At 37.6% G+C, this 23508-nt stretch overlaps 1 protein-coding gene across 1 annotated transcript in view; it reads right to left on the bottom strand.

The window, feature by feature from the left end:
* Positions 1–23508, bottom strand: part of CDH12 (cadherin 12, type 2 (N-cadherin 2)) — a gene marked incomplete at its 5' end in the record, with an annotated part of 59917 nt that overhangs the window by 7937 nt on the left and 28472 nt on the right. Inside the window, 2 exons of the mRNA XM_009069461.1 lie at positions 1292–1413; positions 4421–4557. Coding sequence (XP_009067709.1) covers positions 1292–1413; positions 4421–4557 — 259 coding nt within the window. The remainder of the gene's footprint in view (positions 1–1291; positions 1414–4420; positions 4558–23508) is intronic.

Here is a 23508-nt window from a genome sequence, read left to right as displayed (position 1 = left end):
TTCCCCTAATACACTCTACAGTGAAGGAAAGAAGTCTGAAATACTACAGCCACCAGAGAACTCATGATGTCTCAGAAGGTCTTGCTTTGACATATCTAAAGGAAATCAGAGAGATTTACCCTGTATTCATGGTATTTTACATTTGCTGTTTGTATTAAAATGCTAGTGATTGCTTTCAGTTGACTGATTACACTTCAGTTTATCTGCTACTAATTCTATTACTGTTACAACCAGTCCATGTTGTAGTACTTCACAAAGTTTTGCCCAAATTTTACAGCTTTAAACAGACTAGAGAGGCATAAAGGAACTTTTGGGTCCCAGAGTCTTATCTACCAGCTTTCAGATAAGCCTAGTGCAATTAAAATGTTTCATAGTGGAATTGCTAGTGATCTTCTAAAAAGGAAGACATTTTTTATATAACTAAAGTCTAAATATTTATAATTTTGAAGCTCAATGCTTGTCTCAGCCATCCTGTAACAGGTACCCCCTTCTACTGTTAGTGCCTAAAAAAGAAATTATGGGTATCTGAAAAACTATAATCTGACAAACTAAGGATTAAATTAGGTTAGTTGGCAGTTAGCTGAAACATATAGGAAAAAATGAGACAGGAACATCATATCCAGTCATTGATACATCTGTAATAAAGGCAATAAAAATCACATGGACTATTACGTATTATGTGCATATAAAGAGAAGTCAGATTATGCAGCAAGCTGAATATGTTCCTTCTATGGATGGCAGTAACTCTCAAAGTTGAAGAGTTACAAGTCTTCTCTTATAAACAGAATACTGGCATCGCTCATGGTACAGAACCTGAAATAGGTTTTGCATGCTATGTATATATTTGAAATTGCTTATAAAAACAAGTTTTCAAGAGGATTGTCTTTGGAGTTGTGGGTTCTTTTTTTCAGAATAGGACAAAGAAATGTATTTAATCCATCTTTCTCCATTTATTCACTGCATTTTTACTCTTATACTTTAGTGTCTTTAAGGAAGGGATTCTTTCCTCTCATACCTATTAAATGCACAGTATAGGCTGACTCAGGTCCATACAGTGAGGGAAGATAAAAATAAATAGACTGTAAATAGACCATAGAGGTCAACAAACAGAATTCCAAAAGGTATTTCCAACACAGACATTTTATTTGTAAAATAATTTTAACCATGATGACAAACACAGAAATTTATACTGCTGTAAATAACAAGAAAAAAGTTAGAAATTTGAAATACCTGTCCTGGAGAAATTTATACTGCTGTAAATAACAAGGAAAACGTTAGAAATTTGAAATACCTGTCCTGACTTGGCATTTTCACATACAGATGTCTCATATGGAACTGAAATTTCAGGAGGAAACTCGTTGACATCCAGAACATTTATTATAACGTTGACTTTGCTGGTTAATAGTGGGTTACCTATAAACAATTTTAAGACAAAAGCATGATGTTTGTTGTCATCACCAATGTCCATAAGCTGTCATAAAGTTTTGATCCCAGTACTGTGACTTCCAAAAGCCCTTGAATTTCATTTATTTCTGATTTGTACTAAGAGAAAAACAGAAACAAACTTCTTATCATTTTGCACCACACTTTAATCCACTACTCTTCATGGGTTAAGGAAACAATCAGTATGATTACGTTTATCAGAGCATAAATGAAAAAATATGAAGATGTACCTGTAATTAAAGATACAAACTTTTCTCGGATCACTTTTCATGGAGTCTGTGGAAAACACTTCCAGTTATTAAACTGAATTCTATTTTCCACAACTGAATGCAGAAAATCAATATTTATTGCTTAGCCATTGTTTATATCTTCAAGATATTACGGAGGTAAGTGGAGCATACCAATTTAGACGATGGAGGAAGGTAAAAGGGAAAGATATGAAAAAAATATTTGCTGAAAGCCAGATAGAGTCAGTGCTAAATTTAGCAGTGAAATATGTACAGCTAGTATTCGACTTTTGGTTAAACCATTAGGCTACATTATAAAAGTTATTTCTTTAACTACATAAGTGTTTGCAAGCAGTAAATACTTTTGTGCAAAAGAAATGCTAAACAGTATGTGTTATGTTTCATTGCATTGTCCCGCCAATGCAGATAATCTTCATCAGTCATAGATGCATTTATAAACAAGTTTACCTGCAAATGCAATGTTGGGGATACAAAGTCAATACAAAACAGGCAATATTCTCTTTTCCTTTATGTTGAAAACTCTTGCAAGATGGTAAATACATGAAAAACAGTTTAGCTGGAGAGTCAAAATAATAATTGTTTTATACTTTTGTGTTTAAGAAGAGTGACAGACAGTTAACTATTCAAGAAATCTATGCTATCAATCAGGGTGGTGTAGGAATGACAGTATGGGGCCATGTTTAAGTACAAGATTGGTTTTCTTGAATCTTTAGGCATAAGTCATAGAATCTTAGAATGGTTTGGATGGAAAGGAACTTTAAAAATCATCTAATTCCAAACTCCCTACCACATGCAGGGATAATTTCCACTAGACCAGGTGCCCCAAAGACCCATCCAACCTGGCCTTGAACGCTTTGAGGGATAGACCCCCATCCAACCTGGCCTTGAACCCTTTGAGGGATAGAGTACCCACAACTTCTCTGTGGAAGCCTGCTACAGTGCCTCACTATCCTCACAGTAAAGAATGAGGAGATTGAGTGCACCATAGCAAGTTTGCAGATGACACAAAGTTGGGGGAGAGTGACAATCTGCTGAAGACAGGAGAGCTCTGCAGAGGGACCTGGATAGGCTGGAGAGATGGGCTGATTCCAATGGGATGAAGTTTGACAACGACAAGTGTCACATCCTGCATTTTGGCCATAACAATCCCATGCAGCACTACAGGCTGGGGACAGAGTGGCTGAAGAGCAGCCAGGCAGAAAGGGACCTGGGAGTTTGGATAGACAGGAAGCTGAACATGAGCCAGCAGTGTGCTCAGGTGGCTAAGAAGGCCAATGGCATCCTGGCCACTCTTCTTAAATACAATACTGCTGTACATGTGTCAGGAAGATGCACAGAAAAATAACCTTCAAGGTTTTTTCTAGCTTTAATTACTCCTGGGAATAATAAAGAGATTTACATCAAGTTTATTAGAACTGCTGCCTTACAGCTGGAAAAAAACTTACAAATCTCAGATGTCTTTGTCTACCACTAAATCTAAATAGTTAAGCTTTACTGAAACATAGACCATTATGAGACATTCTTTCTGTACCTACCTGCTTTTCAGTTTCTCTGGAAACAAATTACAGTCCTACTGGACTTTCTGTGAATACACACATGCACATGTATCTCCATGAACTCAATCACTTATGACAGTTTAGTCTTCTCTGTTAGTGTATGTTTTTTCCAAGCTATGGATAAAATTGAAGTGTTCAGTTGACTGGTGTTACCATTATATTTTCAGGTTCCAGGGATTAAGCCCATGGTTTTTTTTGAGAGAACTACAACTGAAAATTTAATCTGAAATGATATATGCCTTCTCTGCATCCAAAATCTCCCGCTTCCTGCTAGTAGCATGTATTACTTTTTGAAGACTCGGACAAGCATTGAGGAAAGCATGCTCTTTGCTATAGAAACATCTGGATACATAAAAAACAGAGAATGTATAAGATATGTGGCAGGGGTCCTCTTCTACAACCTGTTGATGTCAACAGAAAGACTTCTGTGGCCTTTACACACCACTAAGTGACCAAAACACTTGCATTCAAAGGCTGGGATATGCCTATGAGAGTTTCAGTTTGACAGAATCATGAATGAGAAATGCTACACAGAAGGATGGCAATGAAGAAAGTTGCAGCTACATAATGTAGCAGAAGAAGGGACTTCTTATTAATAAAAAATCTGTGCAGAAGACACAAAGACAAGAAATTAAAATATTCCAGTACAAATCACATAGGAAAAGAAAATAAGGGATTAGGCATTAAATCTTAGGCAGAGAAGAGACAAGAACAGAGATGCAGCACATAGATTAATTAGTTTAGGGCATTTAATCTCAACTCAATTTTAGTGTATTTTTTTAGTCTGAGAATCAAATAGTTCTTTAAAATTTTTTGCCCTCAAAAAGCACATAGGCAAACATGTCATTTGACTAACCTAATTTCATTTGGAACAAATTGCAAACTCAGAAATCAGAACTGGAAAGCCTCCATCTAGCTCCTCGTGCTGACAAAATGTTTTCCAGCTTTTGAGGGAACTCTGCCTATGTGAGGTCTGCTAGAAAAACCTTAGTATACAAGGCTATTTGAACATCACCGCCTTAAAATGAGTCTGGCAAAATGATATTTATTGAACCTTCTTAAACAAGCTCTTGGGAACACATGCACTTTTCACATTATATTTATGCCTGAGCACTACATTCTGAAAAAAAAAAAACCACATTAGCATATTAATTCAGTTTGTGTCATACTTACTAACTTTACTTGCAATTATAGAGAAATTGTATTGTGCTGTGCTTTCTCTGTCCAGTAATTCATTAGTAGCAATGGTCCCTTCAATAGCATCTATTGTAAAGTAGCTGTCCACATCATTCTTCCAATCGATGAAGTATCTGTATGTGAAAAATATTAAAGAAAGTAGATGCAAATGTGCAAAGATTACTCATTTATCATAGCAGCAGTGTAGCCTTCTTAAGTTTTGTTATTTTTCTTTTGCAACTATTATCATCAGGAAGAAGACAATAAAGAATGATTTGTTTATTTCTTTTTTTTGCAATTTGGAATGCTCATGGGGAAATGGGTTATAATAAAAGATTTAGTACTTCGGGTGCTCAGATTATTTGAAAACTTGGAGGTCCCAAGAAACTGATGTATTTCTTCTCTGACACTGATCACTTATGCCAGTCACTTTGGAAAGCACTAGATAGAGCAGAAAGACAAAAAGTATGTGAAATTGTGCTAGAGGTATGAATAGCAATGAAGAGTATATCAGACCTGGTCTCTTTACATCCATTTTTAGCTGCAGTAGACTGGACATAGCCCCACTGGCTTTCAAAGAGATGTCCTAGTGGATGTACACAGGCCTTAGGTACAGTCTCCTCAGAGGTCCCTCACATGAAGGATACTGGCGTATGAGATGGAGTATGCTTATTCTCCCACGTACATAGGATCAATAAAAATCTCTTTGCCTTTGGGAAGAATAGGCACCTTGCACTGGACCTGTGAGGAACCGGGCAATACCATTGGGTTTTTATTTTTCTGATCCTTTATTTGTCAAGAAGCATGAACATAGAACAGACTTAAAACTAAAAGTGTGTACTTTGTTATTTCTCTCTAGCAAGGAATTAATAGAAAGCAGAGATGCACTTGTAAACATAGCTGCTTAAAAGCAATCTGATAACTATTTCAAACCCATTTCCCTTAAATGCTAATTAGTTTGAAAGTCTATTTTCACATTTGATGCTACTGTTTGTAGTAAAAACAGAATAGTAATTTTTCTGATGCAGTTGCCCCCAGCTACTAATTTCCTTTTCATTGTTAGTCTCTTCATACCTTGATGGCATTTCTCAAAAACTAGGCAGGATGAAATTGAGAAATCCATTTGTGAGCAGTAGGCAATAAGAACAAAATGGCACTCAACAACAAGTACAATTAGAAGATCATAAAACCCAGAGAACCATTCCTATGACACCTCATTGCATGTAAACCAGTGAGAACAAGAATAAAAGCTGGTATTTCCTTCTCTAATTAAAGTTATTTATGTAATTACTATATAGGAAATGTAATGATAAGCACTGCGTAGCAGGAAGCCATGATAGAAAGGGGTATATGTCATATTCCCAAAGAAATGCTCCTTTGGAGACATTTTGTTTAAACAAAATCACGAAAAACATCCTATCTGTAGTTGAAATAGGTTCTTTCATCAATTGACAGGCATCATTACCAGTTCACAGCTTTAACTGAAAAGCCTTAGAAATGGTTTACTAAAGGCAGCATGTATCCTTTTACACAGTTGAGCAGGCACATTTTCTTGAATAAGATAATATTGTCTACCCACATTTGTAATTTCAGTCTCATTGTTCAAAATTTGGTTGACATAAAAATTATGAAAAATATATAAGCCATTTATTAGAAATATCATTACCCTAAGATACTCTCTCAGGAGCAGCAAAATTACTCTTTCAGGCTTTGCATGTTTAATAGATTACAATTTCTTCCAAAATTAAATATGCAGCAACACACAAATAAATGAGTTCAAAGCATGAGAAAGTAACTTTGCTTTCATTTCCCCTCAGGAAGATTTGCTTTGTCTAAGTACCCTACACAACGCAGTATGAGGCAGTGAAGAAAGTACAGGCCCTAATTCAAAGCACAGTGTAGGTGATAGTCTCCTTCACCAAGAGGCTTTGAAACTACAGAAAACATAATAAGCATGAACACTGTTATGTGTGAAGTGGAGTTCAAGCATGAATATTTGTAGGATCAGAGTCTGATAGTCTATCTGCAAGCATTCACACAGGTGATTAACTTCATGCACAAGCTCAGTATGCCTATTCCTAAACATAAGCATCAGCAGGATCAAAGTCCACAGTAAGCATTGCAAGACTAGCTCTACTCCTGCTGATATTAATGGCAGAATTCCTTATAGCTTCTGTGGAAATGGGATCTGTGGGAATTGAACAGTTTGATAAAAACAGAACTGTAGCAGTTCTTCCAAATTCATTGCCTTCACCTGTGATAACATTGTAGAAACTATTCTGTCATCACTGTTAGTTTTGTTAGTATTTTCATTTCTTTATTTTAACTTTGGCATTATCTTTAAAGACATCCTTCTCCTCTCTCTCCATGTGCTTAAAAACTAGGGGTATATGAGCCAGTCATTTTAGTTCCTTTCATTCTAAGAATCTATGTATTCAATTAGACTACGAAGGAAGAGGTGTAGGAGGAATTAATGGAGATGTATTGCCTAAAATATGCACATTTACAGGAAAAGCTGCAAACAGGCATCCATTCTTTCTCCTTTTATTGGTTCTTCCTGTACAGAACCAATGAAAACATGTCTTCAAAAAACCCTCTTACAGACAGCACTTCTGGACATAGTATTGCTCCCAGATACTTCAGTAAGTCTGTAAAGCTTAGCACAAGATTTAATAGGGCCCCATCTAGATTCTCTTCAAATGGGAATTTTTGGCACATCCCAAAGGAAGGTCACCTTTGGCAAAGGCCCTAAAAGAAATGTAGTTTCCTCTTACAGCCCAGAAGCACTCTTTCACACACTCTGATGCTCAGTGTGAGACTCTTTGTAAATAGGACAGCAACAGTTAATCTCTTTCTATGGCCAATAGTATTGCCTGAGCTCTGTCCTTAACATGGAAAAAAAAAATGCCTTCAAGAGCAGAAAAAATGGGAAAATGGTCTCCAACCAGAAAAATCAGTAACTTTACAGAGATAAAGCCAGGTATCTGGGACATAAACTTGACATTTCTTGTTAGATTGTAATACAAAGAGGAACCCTGTTGAAATACTAGTATTAGGACAGCTGTCTAGATCTTGCAGTCATGGTCTAGCAGTTTGAAGAAACTGAGGTTGGTTTGTTTGACTGCTTGGAGTGCTTGCAAGACAGATCATGGATAACTGCACTAATCCTAAGAGGCTTTTCCCTCCTTGAAAACTTAGGGAGAACTTACTTGTTGGCATAGGGCACAGCAGCATTATTTTTCAGAAGCCCCTGAGCAGGCCTGCCTGGCAGCTCTGAGTACCAGACACTGATATAGTTCATATTCACTGACATGGAAGAAATTTAGAGTTACATGTCTCCCTGAATAGTCTTCCCAGCAAAGAACTGTATTTCAGATAATGTTATTGAAGGCAGGGACAGTGTGGAAGTATATATCTTTGCTAACATTGCCCGAGTTTTCTCAAGAATAGCTGTATTTGCACATCAGGTAGAAGGGACAGAAAGGAAATATTTGATTTGTAAAATATAAGATTCAAGCCTGTGGGGCTTATCCAGAGCATTCACAAAAACACACACTGCCTTCTTAGAAGCTCCAAGAATTATGGGCATTCTGGGGCTTATCCAGAGCATTCACAAAAATACACACTGCCTTCTCAGAAGCTCCAAGAATTATGGGCATTTATCTTGGCTAAACAGTGAGGCTGTGTGTCCCTCATGGGGTCTCACAGAGCACTCCCACAAAAGAGAGTACAATGAGGAAGACTCTAGCTGCAGCACAGAGGATGGCAGACTAGTTGATGGAGTGCTGTTGAATATGAGAGTGACACCAGGTCACTCTTGTGAGAATAACAGGAACTCTGAGCCATCAAGCAGACAACTGTAGTTGCTTCAGACTGATATACCATGAATAAAAGAACTGGACAGCTGTCCTCCTGCTATAGAAACACACATGACAACATGCTTAGAAGGGATGGGAGGTGGCAGGATGTTAAGAAGGCTGTGAAGCTGAGGACTTGGTGTGTATTTTTTGGTCTTAAAAATGTGGAGGGGAAGACTACCTCTGCCTAGCACGGATGGTCTTGGGAACAGTGGGGGTCCATCCTCACCAAAAGTTTATAAACCTTGTCAAAGTCTTTCTCTGTTGTTCTGCTCTGATAGTGACAGCATTGCTGACACAATGCAATAGAAGAATCATATAATAGCAAGTAACAGCGTACACCATATTACCATCTTTCTTTTTTCCTTTTTTTCCACTTGATTCTTTAGCAGAATGTAGAGTATGCATGGGTGTGTCCATGCATTGACCCTTAGTGGGGATTGCATCAGCTGTTTCCAGCACTCTCAGGTCTTCTTCTGAATAGGATGTCATAAGCATAAGGAAAGTAAAGCTAGCAAGGAATCAAGAAGCACCAGAAAAGTTTCAGTTGCATGATACTGATGTGGTGAAAGCTGAGTCATATCAAGGTCTAAGTGCTGTCTTGTGCATTCCTCGCCCAGAATACACCCCAGTGTATTTATCCCTGCTTAAATGCTCATGTAGCTGACAGCTATATCCATCCACATTGAAAAAACAGCATCCATGTCTCAGACAAGCTGCTTTGACATCATTTTACACTGGAAAGTCTCAGAGACTAAAAAATATGGGCCTACTTGCAATACCTTGTCCATATACACCCATACCTTCTAAAAAGTAAGAGCATAAGCAGGAACAGTCTTGAGTAGCTCAGCCATATCACTGCCAGTGAGACACATGAGAGGACATGAATCTGGAGAAAAAATATTTGTTTCCAGAAGTTTTCTTTCTGATACTGGACCTGAAAGATGAATAGATGGAGCACTTGGTAACATGGCTAAACTCTGAATATCTGAAATGGAATATACAGGTCTTAAAATTTGTTCATGATATTACAATCATGTAATTCAAGCCAGGAAATGAGTAAGGTAAGACATATATAAGTGTGTATTTTAAAGGAAGAGAAGATTGCTTAAAAGCTAGGCTGGAAGGATTAAGACCAAATGCCACAGAAATAAAATTCTAAAGGATTGAGCTTAAAGAGTGCTAAAATACAGAAAAATAGGTAGGGTACAGTGATGGTAAGCATGAGAAAGAGTTCTGACCTGCCCAAGTTGCTGAAAGTAACAGTGAAGACACCCTGTTTGTATAGCAAGCAGGGAAGGAAAGCATGGACCATGCCCCTAGAGATGCTGCTATAGTAAAGGCACTCAGACCAAACTTGCTCCAACTGTATGCATACAAAAAAAATCTGAAGAAGTTAAGCACAATGTTTTATTAGAATTAGCATGGAAATGGAAAGAAATCATACAATCCAGTGAGCAGTAACATATTTAACATTTAATTACTGGTTTTTCCTTTTGCTTTATTGTACCATAAGTAAGGATCAGTAGTTTCAACAGCCTTCTAAAAGAAGAAAAGGAAAAAAATGGAGGGGGAAATTTCCTTCAGATTTTATATTTGATACTGAATTGTCCCATTTTGATCATCTGTTCTACACCAGCATAAATATTCTTGTCTGTATTTCAATCACTACTGTGAAATTGCAGCTTACACAGACCCAGATGGTGAATCTAAGAAAACACAAATCACAAACTTTCTGTATACACTCTGAATAATTTGGCTGCAAATCCAAGTTTAGAAAGCATCTTATTACTCCAACTAAAGCTTGTCAAACCCAAGCACTTGAATGAAGCATTTTAGATGTAAGAAAATTCTTGATGCATGGGATGAAAAGACATCGATTCTAAGAGAAAGTAAGCTCTCAGCTATGCTTTTTTTCCCATATTTTTTTCTAGCTTCAACTGAACCAGATTGGAAAGAGGAAATATCCTCCCTTTCTGTAATTTCTTGACTGGTTGGACTCCTTTTAAGTTTAGTTTCAGTTCTATTGGGTCACCAGTCCCTTCTGATCTTTTCCAAGAACTTCATCCTTGCCCAGCCACTGTGGAAAGGCCCTATGACTGGCCAGTGGTGGGAGGAAGAGGTGTCTGCAGCCCTCAGAGGCTGTCTGTCAGTGCCTTCTGTCACCCTGCAGACACCTGAGGAGCTGGTTGTGATGCAGGTCTTGATTTTGACATCTCAGTCAAGTAAAGGCGACTTTCTCAGTACAGGCTGAATTATTGGTGTATTGAGGTGTTTGAAATTGGTTTAATATTACCCACTTGACAGGTTGCAGATTGAAATGTAAGCTAATGAAAGTAGTTATGTTGATAAGGAGAAAATGAGAAATATGTATGAAATGTAATATTTGCAAATTAGCTACTCTGGACAATGAACCTTAAATCATTACGGAATGAAAGAATTTACAGACAAACAGACTTTTTCTACCTTGAGGGAGAAAGATCATGGGAAGAATGAGGAACAACAACAACCATGAGGCAAAATTAATGCTAATTTTCAAAGGATAAATGTCCTGGTAATCTCTCTCCTGAAACTGAAGCCTACAATTTGCATCATGTTAATAGCAGATTTATTGGCCAAGAACCTCAGAGACAGCTTAGAGACTGACTTCAGAAGATATGGACTTCAGCAATTCATCTTTTTCTTATTCAATTACCTGAGAAGATATGGACTTCAGCAATTCATCTTGTTCTTATTCAATTACTTGGGGTCTCATTGCAACAAGTATCTTTGCCTTGAAAAAGGTGGTGGCAATATAAGCCCAGCACAACCAAAATTAGACGTTAGGTTAATGGCTTCTGATTATTGTGCCCTCACGTTCAATAAACATTTCCTCAAAAATTCCTGATGGATTTTTTTAGTTTGAGAGTGAGAAATAACCTGATTGATAGATGTGTTATATAAAAATATCTCAACTTGTCTCAAATCACACTTTGCTATGTAAAGCACATTCCCTACTCTGGTACTTAGTGACTTAGAACAATGGTTTTTTTGAGAAAATATGTTGCAAAAAAGTGAAGAATAAAATAAGGATTTTCTGTAATGTGATAGATCACTATTTGTGTATGTGACCTTAAAGTTGCATTCACTTTGAGTTTTATTCAAACATTGAACTGCAGGTAAATGAAATTCAGAGTCCATGTCAACTTGGGACAGTTAAATACCATCTGTCATTTCAGAAAAAATAAATGGTAACCTAAAAGCAGTAGAAGCATAAATGAAAGCTAGCAGGGTTCAATTGGGTATTGTGATCAGTTAAAGCCTTTTGTAATTCCAATACATATATAATTAAGTAGATGAAAGAAATGTTAAAGCAAGAGTGACAAAAGGGGTGAGGAACAGGAATAATACGAATGAGATTTTAGGTGTGATCTGACTACCGGAAAATCCAAAGAAATTTTCATTAGTAGAATAATCATGTGTTGTGTCCTGAAATTAATAGATCTCTGCATATAATTGAATACCAATAACATGAGAACTCTACAAGAGAATTTCATCTTGGGCATCAGGTCACTAGATAGATATCAAAAAACTTGAGGAAGTTTAGAGAAAAGCAAGGCAAAATGTCTTTGGTTCAGGAATTTTGAGTTATAAGGTAAGATTAAAAGAACTAACATATGTTTCTCTTGGATAAGAGATGAAATAAGGGAGACCTGCTAATGACCTACAGATAACTTAAACACCAAAAAAGGAAAGGTAGAATTTGTTCAACACAGAGGAGTGCAGCGGCAAACCTTAGGAAGGAAAATTTATGTTATGCAGCAAAATCTTTCTGTCAGTGATGTGTATTATGCTGCACACTAGAGGAATGCTATGGGTTCTGTCACTTGGTACTACAAAGCCAAGCTGGGTAATGTAAGGGAGACTGCAGTAGAGGATATTTCTAGAAAGATGGACTGAAAAAATGCTTTTAGCCTCTGTAATGCTAAACACTGCAAGGCAGAAAACAATATTATCATTCCAATCATACTCATCTTAAGGCGCAGTTCCAAATATTTTACAATATAGCAACAGGATTGGGGATTTTTTTAAGATTTCAGTTATTAAAAAGTAGGAAACGGAAAAATTCCTTCTAAAATGAGAAACAAATTCAGACTTCAAATCAAGCCTGGAAGAGATTAAAATGTTAAGAGAATGTAACATGTTGAAGTATAAACACTAAGATGTGTCCTCCAAAATCTCATCTTGCCACTGAAATTTCCTTCCTGCAATTCTAAATCTATTCAATGAGTTATCATTGTGTAAAACTCAAAAAATATATCTTCACACCTTATTCTTATACATATATTTGAAACACTAAGTCAGGTCTTTCTTGCTCTTCCACTCCAGTTAAGACTGAGGAGTGATTGCTATAATTTTGCTAAAGGTACAATTAGGAATTTTTGAAACGAGTCCCCTGTAGACCATGCATGCTTGAAGAAGTCATTAAGTTCAAACAAGTATAATTAAATGTAGCAAAACATTTTATTTTTCTGTGCAAAATGATACAGTCATCTGAGTTATCTGCTTTTATGGCTAAATAGGATAGTTAAATTTCCAAAGTCTTTCTCTGGGCTGCTGCACCTGAAACAGTATTAAGTTACTTTAGTTTCTTTTCATACTTTACTTTGATTTAAAGATTTCCCTTGACTCTGAGTCTTGTGGTTTTCTATTAACTTAAAAATGTTGTCTCATGCATTTTACAAGAGCAGAAATGGTAAATAACCTTTTTTTTCTCCTCTGTGCAGTGTGATAATATGAAATAAGCTGTAAGGTACTACAATGTCTTTGCATATCATTTGTGTTGTCCTGTGTTAATACAACCACAATATTTTTGAAGTGCCCTTTACACTGTACAACTTAGCAACTGTTGTGCTGTATGCATAGACAGTATTATACATATGAAATATTAGATGTTTAAAAAATAAAAGTACCTTTTAGTGAATAACACTGTTAATATAAAATGGATTTCTAAAATAATTTTTTAATATAATGAAAACAAATTCTCTTTTGCAGGACTCCCAGTTTCAATACCCTGGGTTTAATACTGTGATATTCTGCTTGGAGAAAGTAAATGCAATCAAACTTACCTATTGTCACACAAAAAAATCATCTGATATATTCATAGCAAGAGTTATTTAAAAAAATCTAATGCTAATTACAGCAAATTAACTGGGTTTTAACATTTTTAAAAAAAACATTTGAAGTTTTATTGCAAAATTTTCCTGTCATTAACCAAAAAATGTAAAGAATGTGGTAATGTTCCTCAGTGGCAGATGCTCTTCTGCTAGGTTGCCTTTTTTTGTTTATATGTTTTAAATAATTTATAAAGCCATCTCCCTTAATGGGAGTAGAAGCTTTCATACCTTTGCTGAATATCTTCAGAACACTGCTGAGGCATTAGAGGTCAAAACAAAGGAAACTCTGACTGGTCTGCTGTCAGATAGCATCCTTTTGGTAATCCCATGGACACCAGCTGGATCCCAGAAGAACCCTACCTATGTTGATACATAATAATCTCAATACTTCTTTTTCTTGGCGGGATACTAGAAGTGGAAGGATAAAAAAAGCAACAAACAGGCAAACAATCAAAAAACCTCAAGGGACAAAACCAAGCTCTAGATGAAGTGCGAAAAGGAACCAGCACTGCCATTCACTACTATCTATTGCTATTAAATCTTAATATAACATTTCTCCTAAGTGCCCAGTCACGGAAGGACTTCAGCTGCTCTTCTAGGTAAAGTGGTCATCTTCTGTCCTGACCTACCTTTCTGCTTCCAATCAGTATCAATCCTGTAGTGCTTTCAAATGTGATTTCATTTTCAAACGCAAAGGGCTGGTTTGTAAGAAGTAGTTTGGCTTCAGCTGTTTTCTAACCTAACATTTCACATACTAGGTGACTGGTCAGTTGCACTTGAAGGACTGGTGTTAAAAACCATCTCAAGTGTGAATCTAAGAAATTAATGTCTCAGGTTGTACATTCAGTTGTAACCAAAAATGAGCAGCCAATGTAGTCAGTCTAATTTTCTTTAGGTGCCTTTACTGTCACATAATAACACAAAATCAACAAAGTGAGCATGGGTAGAAAGGTCTCAGTGGCATTGCTTTGTTACAAGGTATCAAAAACCAGAGATGCCTGTGTGGATGATGCTATATAAGTGGCAGAATTGTCTCTATACCACATCACTCTTGCCACACCTTAAAAATAAATACACTCCTCAATTTACTGACATTTTAAAACATTTCTGTCAGTTTTATTATGATTCTTCTTTCAGCATTTCACTCAAAATGCCATATTTCTCCAAGATTTTTTAAAGATTTACAAAGGTACTTAGCACTGATGTAAAGCTGTTGTTACAGTCCAGGCTGAGTGTTTTTGAAGATCCTGCTGAGGTAATGTATCTAGTCTTTTAATGGGATAGTTTTGTATAAGTTAAAATATTTTGGTTTAAAAAGCTGAGAATTTGGGGACTATTTTGACAGAAGCCCAAATAAGTTGTTGCCTCTGTCCTCTTTTCCAAAGGAGTTCAGCAGTATAATTTCTCAGACTGATATCCTGTGAGCTGTACTCCATTCTTCTCACAATTAGTCTTGTCTATACTGCCCATCACATAGGGATGCTTAAGAAAAGGGCAAAGGAATTGCTACACTTTGGGAGAAGGAACAAACACTCTTTGTCAGAGTGTTCCATGCCTATCATTTTCATGCCTTTCATATGACACTTGATCCCCCACATGAAAAAATAACACAGTTTGAGTCTTCTGCATACTACTTAACTGGGCTAACAGTACTTCATACATGGCTCCATACTTCTGTGGTTTTAATTGGGAGGTTGAAGGCTTAGTGATTTTAGCAGTCAGTAGCTTGCCTGATCACTGCAAATAAATGATGCTTTGCTTCTTTGGAGAAAATCGACCTTTATGCCAAATTAATTGACAGAGAAGCTAGCAGTGGCTGCAGACAGCCAGACTAATGATGGGTCAGAGTCAAGCAAGGGAAGCTGTTAAAACATTTCATAAGCCTTATAAATCTTACACAAGAATTTTAGTAAAACACACTAGGTAATATAGGAATGAAAATGTGCTGCAGTTCAGTTATCAGTCCTTTCAAACTGCCAGTGCTGCCTGTCTACAACTTCCTGTGATTCCTCCCCACTCTGCCGTTAAAGGTTTTGTTCATTTGCTTATCAGACCCTCCAGTCAGCTCCATTGTCTGCTCTGCACTTCTCATTACCAGCTGAGTATCTTATCAAAAGCCGTTGTCATTTGGAAAATGCATTGTTTTTATTCAGCCTCAACATCATTTTTCCTGCCTCATTGAGCAGGCAGAACAGCAAGACAGGCAGGCAGAGGGAAAGCTTTGTCCTGTAGTTTAATTAAGTCTCTGTTGTTTGGACTGTGAGCAGCAACAGAAGGCACATTGGACTTAACCCCCTCACTTCAGGCTTAGCAGTGAATACTGCTATGGTGAGAAAGCAGTAGAGTACTTTCTCTACCAGCACTGCAAATTATAGGTCCTGAAACACAATTTCACCCTGATTCTGAAAGGTGTACATTTTCACTCTTTACTGCTGCCCGTTGTCTGTTTTTTCCACCTTCATCCTGCCCAGGGCATGAAAAAAGGTGCCACCCCAGGCACCAGAGGGCATATCTCACACTTGGTGAAGAGGAGAGCAGGGCTCCTTCTTTGCCAGTTTTAGGTGGGGAAAGGGCATGCTGGGGTGGGTGTCTGGATGTCTATCAGTACATCAATGAAAGGGCAGAATGAGTACAGAATGATGGAACAAATGAGTCTGAGTGGATCCCTCAGACCTTAGGAAAGCTGAGAGGGGGGAAACAGAGGCAATGACCATCAGATAGCCAGCCCCAGCAGAAGTTCAACCTTTATTTTGCACTTTGGTGTATCTGACCTAAACACCACTGGATAAGGCAGAGATACTTCCTGGGCAGTTGTTCCCATGCCTGGCCTAGAATGCTTTGTCTTCTGACAAAGTGCTATGGCAATAATTATCATAGATGCTACAGAGGAAAGCTGGTCTACTGGCATAAATTCAATAGGAATAATCTATGGTTGCTTTTCTTTTGCATCATGTACTTATTAGCACTATTCCATATCTTTTGGATACCAAGATCTGGAGATTTTTCCCCCCAAAATAACTGAAATAAAATGCTGATGCTGAGACAATCAAAGAAAAAGCAAATAAAGTAATCATGCTGACTACAGAGAAAACTGCAGCACACAGTAGAAGATTTATTGCTTGCTTAGATCATCAGCTGGGACTCACTTGGATTGTCAGCTGGATCTGCAAGAGGAAACAGTGAAGTCAGGAACTGGAGACTGCATTGCGCTGCTTTGAAGCTGGTTGGGTGAACTGCTTATAAAATAAGAGATTATTCACAACAGCTCTGATGCTGCAGGAGCTGCTGCATTTTCTTCTTTTGTTTCTCCTCCCCAGTCCTCTGCACGTACCAAGGAAAGCAGAATCTGCAGCGATCAGTAAAAGTATGAAGTCACCTTTTCAAAGTTTTATGAATTTCATGAGGGCACCAGGCAAGAGTTGCTGGATAAGCACCTCCTTGCTTCTCTTTGCATGTTGCTGGTCTGACCTGAGCCATGTCACATCCCATCATTTGCCTCTAAAATTGGTTATTCTTTCCTACTGTCTGAGCTGGAATTTCTGTGCTGTGTTTCCTGCACAGTATTTTTGAGATTTATTTCCTGAAATGATCTGATACAATAAATCTGTAGACTTACTATTTAAATGCACACTGACTAGTATTCATAGAGTGATCCTGTGCCATTATTTGCCACATACCCTGCTCCAGCTTATTTAAGATGGATATCGCAGAATCATGGAAGGATGGAGGCTGTCAAGGACCTCTGGAAATCATGTGGTTTAAACCCCCTGGTTAAGCAGGGACACCTTCAGCCAGCTGCCCAGAACTATGCCCAAATGGGTTTTTTTATTATCTCCACAGAGAAACTTCACCACCTCTGGGCAACCTCTGCCAGTCCTTGGTCACGCGCATAGCAAAAGTGTTTCCTGTTCCTGGTGTTCAGAGGAAAGCTCCTGTGTTTCAGTTCATGCCCACTGCCTCTTGTCCTGTCCCTGGGCACTATTGAGAAAAGACAGTCTTCATCCTCTTTGCACCCTCCCTTCAGGGGCAATTATATGCACTGTTAAGACCCTCCTGAGCCTTCTCTTCTCTGGACTGAACACCCCCAGCTCTCTCGGCCTTTCTTCACAGAAGGAATACTCCAGTCCCTGCATCATTTTAATGGCCATTTTCTGGATTACCTCCAGTATGTTCATGTCTTTTTTTGCAGTGTGAAGCCTAGAATTGGACACAGTAAAAGTGGAAATATCTGAGATCTGTTTGAATCTACAGTCAGAATGTGACTGAAACTTCCAAACACATAGATCCCAAAAGGTATCTAACTCTCAAAAGCCCTGTCATTTAAACTTCATTCACAAGCCTGACAGAAAAAAAGATAAATTATCAAATATGTAAGAAACTCTGTATGCAATTATTATTTTTCAAAAATATAAAAATTGAGTATTTTAGGATAGGAAAGTAAAGTCAGTGTTTATAAACAGACCTAAAGGATAAATTCAGATTGAAAGGACTTGGAATCTGACTAGGATGTGATGGTTAAAATAGCCATTCTTGTGGAAAGGCATGTAAGATCTGTAATTGAAATTATTGGGAAGCTTAATTCCAAACTAGTAAGGCTGGTTCAGGATCCAATTTGTGTACCAATGTGCAGAATAGCTTGCTTCCCTGTAGTACATAAGTTTTTCTTAGAAACTGTTTTAAATCCTGACCCCTTTAATCTTCTTATTGTCAAGCCTTGAGAGGTTCACCAATTGAGGTGATATGGCTGCAGACATTAAATCTCTGCTTTAGTCTCACAATTGCTTTCTAGAATGCTTGAGGAATTCATTGTTAGAGAAATTTGGAATAAGATCTCTTGATCAAAAATCAGGAAGACTGTTATTTGAGGTAAAGTAAAATTACAGTGTGTGCCTCTGGGATGAGAACTGACTCTGTAAAATGACCATCGGGTTGTACAAGTGCTGAGAAGTAAACCAGACCTATTACAGTCATATTGTTCCTTTCCCCTCACTTTGGCTACTTAGCTACTCTCAATTAATTTAAAAGCTTTTCCTGCCAAGTTGTTCTTTGCTTTGGAGCTGAATGTACACTTCTTGATTTTCAGCATCCACTTCCCTCACAAACAAGCCATTCAATGAAAGCTGTAGTCCATAAACTTCTTGGGTCTACACATCTATTTTAGCTCAATCTCCTGACTGACATTTTATAGCTTAATATGACTGCATATGCCAACTGAAGATCACTTGCTGTTTTTCACAGGCTTCAGTAAGTTGATGAATTACTGACTGTAAATAAAGGTTACTGGCCTCTCTCAGTTTTAGGCTTTGTTTTCAGTTGCTTTTGACTTGGTGGGCTTAGGAAATAAAATTCTACACTTCAAATGCATCCAGGAGTCAAACTAGGAAAATTTATACAGGTCAAATGAATCCTACCTGTCTTTAATTTGAGAAGGTCTGATTTTTCTCTGGTGCTCTTTCCGACTTCTGCCAGAAAGTACTTACCTTTGCTTCATGTTCCTGCCAGTCCTGAGAAAACCCACAGAAATCAAAGCCAGTCTGCATTAATGCCAAAATTAAAAAGAAGGGCTTTTAACTCAGGACTCTGACTGTTTCCAGTGAAACTGCTCCAGCATCACAGAGGGCTAATGAGTGACAGTATGTTTACCTTCCCCATCAAAGAATCATGTGTGATCTCTTCAGCCTTAAGTCTATGTATTTAAGATTAGGGTTAAGACAGATCCACACCTTTTTTTTTGTAGTGGGTCCTTGTAGTAGCACCAAGCTGATCACTGGAATCAAGGTACCACAGACCTTGAATTCATACAACTGAGCCACTTTCAGCTGAGCTGCGGCAACTGTCTGCTTGTGTGCATCTAATCCATTTCAAATGTGAAATAAAATGTAATAATATAAATTACCATGAAGGGGATTACCATAATAGTTTGTTATACACATCTTTCTTCACAGTAAAGGTGAAGCAGAGACTGTGACTCTGCTAAGAGCAGGAATTCATTAAGCTGCAAGAAAACAGCCCCTTTTGAAGGACAATTTATACACAGAAGAGAAAGATTTTTCTGCCTTGTGTTTGAAGAGAAGTCACCTTTCTGTTCAGTCCCTTAAAACCCACCCAGTTTCTGCAGAGGAAAATGACTCATTCAAACCTAGAAAATGGCAGAGCAGTACATTGGATCATACAGGGAGGAATGTGCAGGAGGAGCGCGGGATTCAACTGCCTGAGGTCATGAAGACAAAGTCTAGGAGCCAGAAAACAGAGAACAGAGGAAGAGTCAGAAAGTGGGGAGATGTAGAAGGAGGAATTAGGAGTTCATTGCCCTGTCTAATTTTCAGCATTGCTGAAAGTTAGGTAGATGGGGATGTTGTGTATATGGTAGCTGAGTGCTTACTGAGCCAAATGAGAATGGAAAGCAGGGAAGGTGGTGAAGAAAGAGCAAATGTGTCTGCCATATATATCCCTTGAAATTCAAAGAAAATGTTGGATAGAAACACAATTTCTATAGCTCTAGAAAGAAGATCAAAGTAACTGTAACAAAGAGAAAAAAATACACCAAGCCACTGAGATAAAAAAGGAAGAGAGTAGAGCAGCACACCGATGAAGTTAAAGGGATGCAGTTCAGGAAGAAAAAGATAGAAACCAGCCATGGGAGAAAGAAAGATGGACTGTAGAATAGGAGACTGCTATTAAACTGCCAGAGCATAGAAGATATAAGAAAACAGTGGGCTAGTAAGAGGACTGAAAAAGACAGCAAGGCATCTATAGCAGAAACTGAGAGTTACTAGTGCAGGGATTTGAATTGGATAGCCTGGATAAATTAGAACTTGGAACAGAGGTCTTAAAAGTGTTGAAAGTGACAGTAAAAGGCAAGGTATGGAGTATAGCTAAAATTGAGACAGAAACTGAGTGGAGGCAGTAGAGCAAGAAGTGTGCAAAACCCACCACGGTGGCTAAAAAGGAACCAAAATTCCTGAGTCCCACCATCTTTTATCTGTACAAAGCCAAGTGGCAAAGCATCTTGTTGCCCTCCAGCATGATACCATACACAGAAAAATAACTATCTCCTAATCTGTTATTAAATGAAGAGGCTTGAGGTGCTGGGATATGTCCCAGACTTTCTATGTATATATGCAACTCTAAGATACATTTTGATGTCACAGAATGGGACCTTTCTATTTGAAAAAGCAAATTCAAAAAAGTTTATGCACAATAAGAGTCAGAAGAATATGGAATTGGAAGGTCGAACTCTTACATGTATAACTTTGATAAATCTTGTTTCTGCTTCTACATTAAGATAAGGTGTTCAAGGATTCATGAAAAAAACTATTATTTGTATTTTCTTGATCTTAACTTGGCAAAGTATTGTGCTGGGTAAACAGAACCTATTCATAAAAGTTTATAGACCATTGTGAACAGGTTCAGAAAATAAACAAGGCTTTTTCTTTGGAAGTGCATGCAAGTAATAGAGTCTTGTCCCCAAGATACTGAGGGCAGGATTGACCTATGACTAGTACACATGGCTTTTTACTTTAATAGCACAGTTTCTTGACTCTGGAGTTGGTCAAGAAAATGCATGGTCCCCACAGCTTTTCTGCTTTGAGTGGTTCTTTCTGTTCATAAAGCAAAACTCCCGAGTCAAGCAGAGAAGATCTGAAGGGCAGTGTTGTGGCACAGAATATAAAGCTCACTGTAATTGGAGTCATATCTGGGATTCACATCAGGGACAATAATCCTTTTAAGCTTTACACCAGAAGATAAGATCCACGTAAATCTGACAACTTCAGAGCTGTCAGTGCAAAGTTGTTGAACTTCTCACACTGTGAAACAGAGCTCACTATTCTAGGAGGCTCACTATTCTACAGGTAACTCAGTCTTGCCCTCCATTTGCACTTTCTTGTTATTTAGACAGCTCTGTCTATAACATTCATGCTGTATCGACACACACAAAAGCAATATCTAGGAAGCCGAAAAACCCTTTGTACCAGAAGTACAAGGATCTCTACTGATAACATTTGCATATTTACAAGCTACATACATTGTAATATACTACAACTGCTTATAGTTTTCCTTCCAGACATCTTCTAACTGTTGTAAACTAGAGGAGTTTGAGAAGAACATGAGATCAGTGCTGTTTTTACAAGTGTTTGGGGATTTTTAATGGCCACCAAGTACATAGGACTTCACCTTAACATGTATGCTGAGCACCTCTTGATGCACTAAGGATAAAATGGGAATAGCCAAAACAGATCTCCTGAGACACATAAACTCCAGATTTAACACAGTTTGAAAATTAGGTGCACTGGGGTAATGTTCCAAAACAGCTTCAAACTAGTCACCCTTGCAGGTGTTGAATACCCGTGGCCCCTTTTCTCCTTGTGCTTGATTGCCTGTTCATTACTGAATGTGCACTCTATGCCCTTTTGCTTCAACATATCTAGCAAATATCATCCCACAAAACAAACCTTTTAAAATTCTCAACTTGTCCAAAAACTTGATACCAGTAAAGGAGAAAACAGAAAAATAAAATAACCCTCTCCATTTTCAATATCTGCCAGCAAAATACTTTCCTTTTTCTAACAGCTGAATACAGTCTTCATTTTTAGCTATCATCTCCCCCTTCCTCATGTGTCTAGCATAGCAGACATAAAATTTTTGTCTGATAACATGAATTTAGTTACTGAAACTAGTACTGTTTCCTTTCATGTGAGCTGCTCTAGCCTGCTTTGCTCTCCGGAGTTTTGCTTTCTGTTGCATACAGTACAGATTTAAGCCCAGTCTTGGCAGACTTGACTTTTTCTGCTTTGTTACAGACATGTTTATGGCCAAACCACTCTAGGAAAACATTTCAGCAAAAATCAATGAATTTGTAGAGAAACTGTGCCACTCATTTATATAGTCTGTTGCCACAAAGAACATAACTTGTTATTCCACATTTGTTTAGAGGGCAAATTTGCTCAGAAGTTTCTTGAACTCCTTTGAAATATGATGAAATTGATGGAGTCATTCTTTACATCTATGAGACGGTTTGGATTCTAAACAGCTGACAGAACATAACTGGTTAATATAAATTAAGAAGTTGTAACCATATACAACCCCTTCAAGCTAATTTATGCTTTTCTAATGTTACTATGGGTTAAGCTAATTTATGCTTTTCTAATGTTACAATGGGGTTTTTTTTCATTTAGAGGATATAAAACTTATGGAATATTGCATAATAACACATCAGTAAATAGCAATTGCATATAATTTCTTTTTCTGTTTAGACTAGTCAGCATTTAGATACAAGTAGTTTTTTTTAGAACAGAAGACTGTTACCAGAGTTCCAGTAAATTATTAAGAATCTTATCATTAATTTCAAAGAGCTGGAGATCAAGGTGCATACAGAGAATCAAATATATCCTCAGGTAAATGAGAGTCAAGGAAGATGTTTCAGGAACGAAACATGAAAATTCATAGAAATATGTAAGCTTACAAAGTCAGGAAAGAGTTGATTGCAGAAGTGTCCAGCTTAATCTCAGCATGTCAGCTGACTTATTGGAACACATTCCACTCCTCAAAGCAAAGTATCTTACTACAAAGTCCACCAAATTCAATATGTGGCTTACTTTTGGGTAGGAACGTGTCCCTCTGAGAAATTTGTGATACTGGGATGTAGTTCATGTTTTTCCATGGGCATGAGCCAGCCAAATTGGTTCATAAATGTGACTGTGGGAGCACTTCCATAGTTTGTCAATATAAGGGGTCAGCAAGTAGAGCAGTGAGACTAAAATGTAGGGGTATTGCATAAAATTCCTGATCTTTTAACTGTAGATGGGCATTTGGACTCATATGTAGGGTTAAAAAAGGTAGACATGGATAATTCAAATTGGCTTAGGATTCAATATTCCAGTGAGCGTAGTATATGGAGAAACCATCGTGAGATATTATTTTTCTTGTGCAGTTTCAAATGTAGAATCAGTAACTCAAGCACTTGAGTCTCCTAGGAGTGTTTGTGAAATAAAAAACTCTCACGGAGGAGTGGTTATACATCCAAATGATTCTGCTGTCATATGAAAAACTGCTCAACAATATGATTAAAGGC

Source organism: Acanthisitta chloris, unplaced genomic scaffold (genome assembly GCF_000695815.1).
Source record: "Acanthisitta chloris isolate BGI_N310 unplaced genomic scaffold, ASM69581v1 scaffold1262, whole genome shotgun sequence".
NCBI lineage: Eukaryota > Metazoa > Chordata > Aves > Passeriformes > Acanthisittidae > Acanthisitta > Acanthisitta chloris.
Note: the sequence above shows the minus strand (reverse complement) of the source record. Positions and strands in the feature narration are given on the sequence as shown.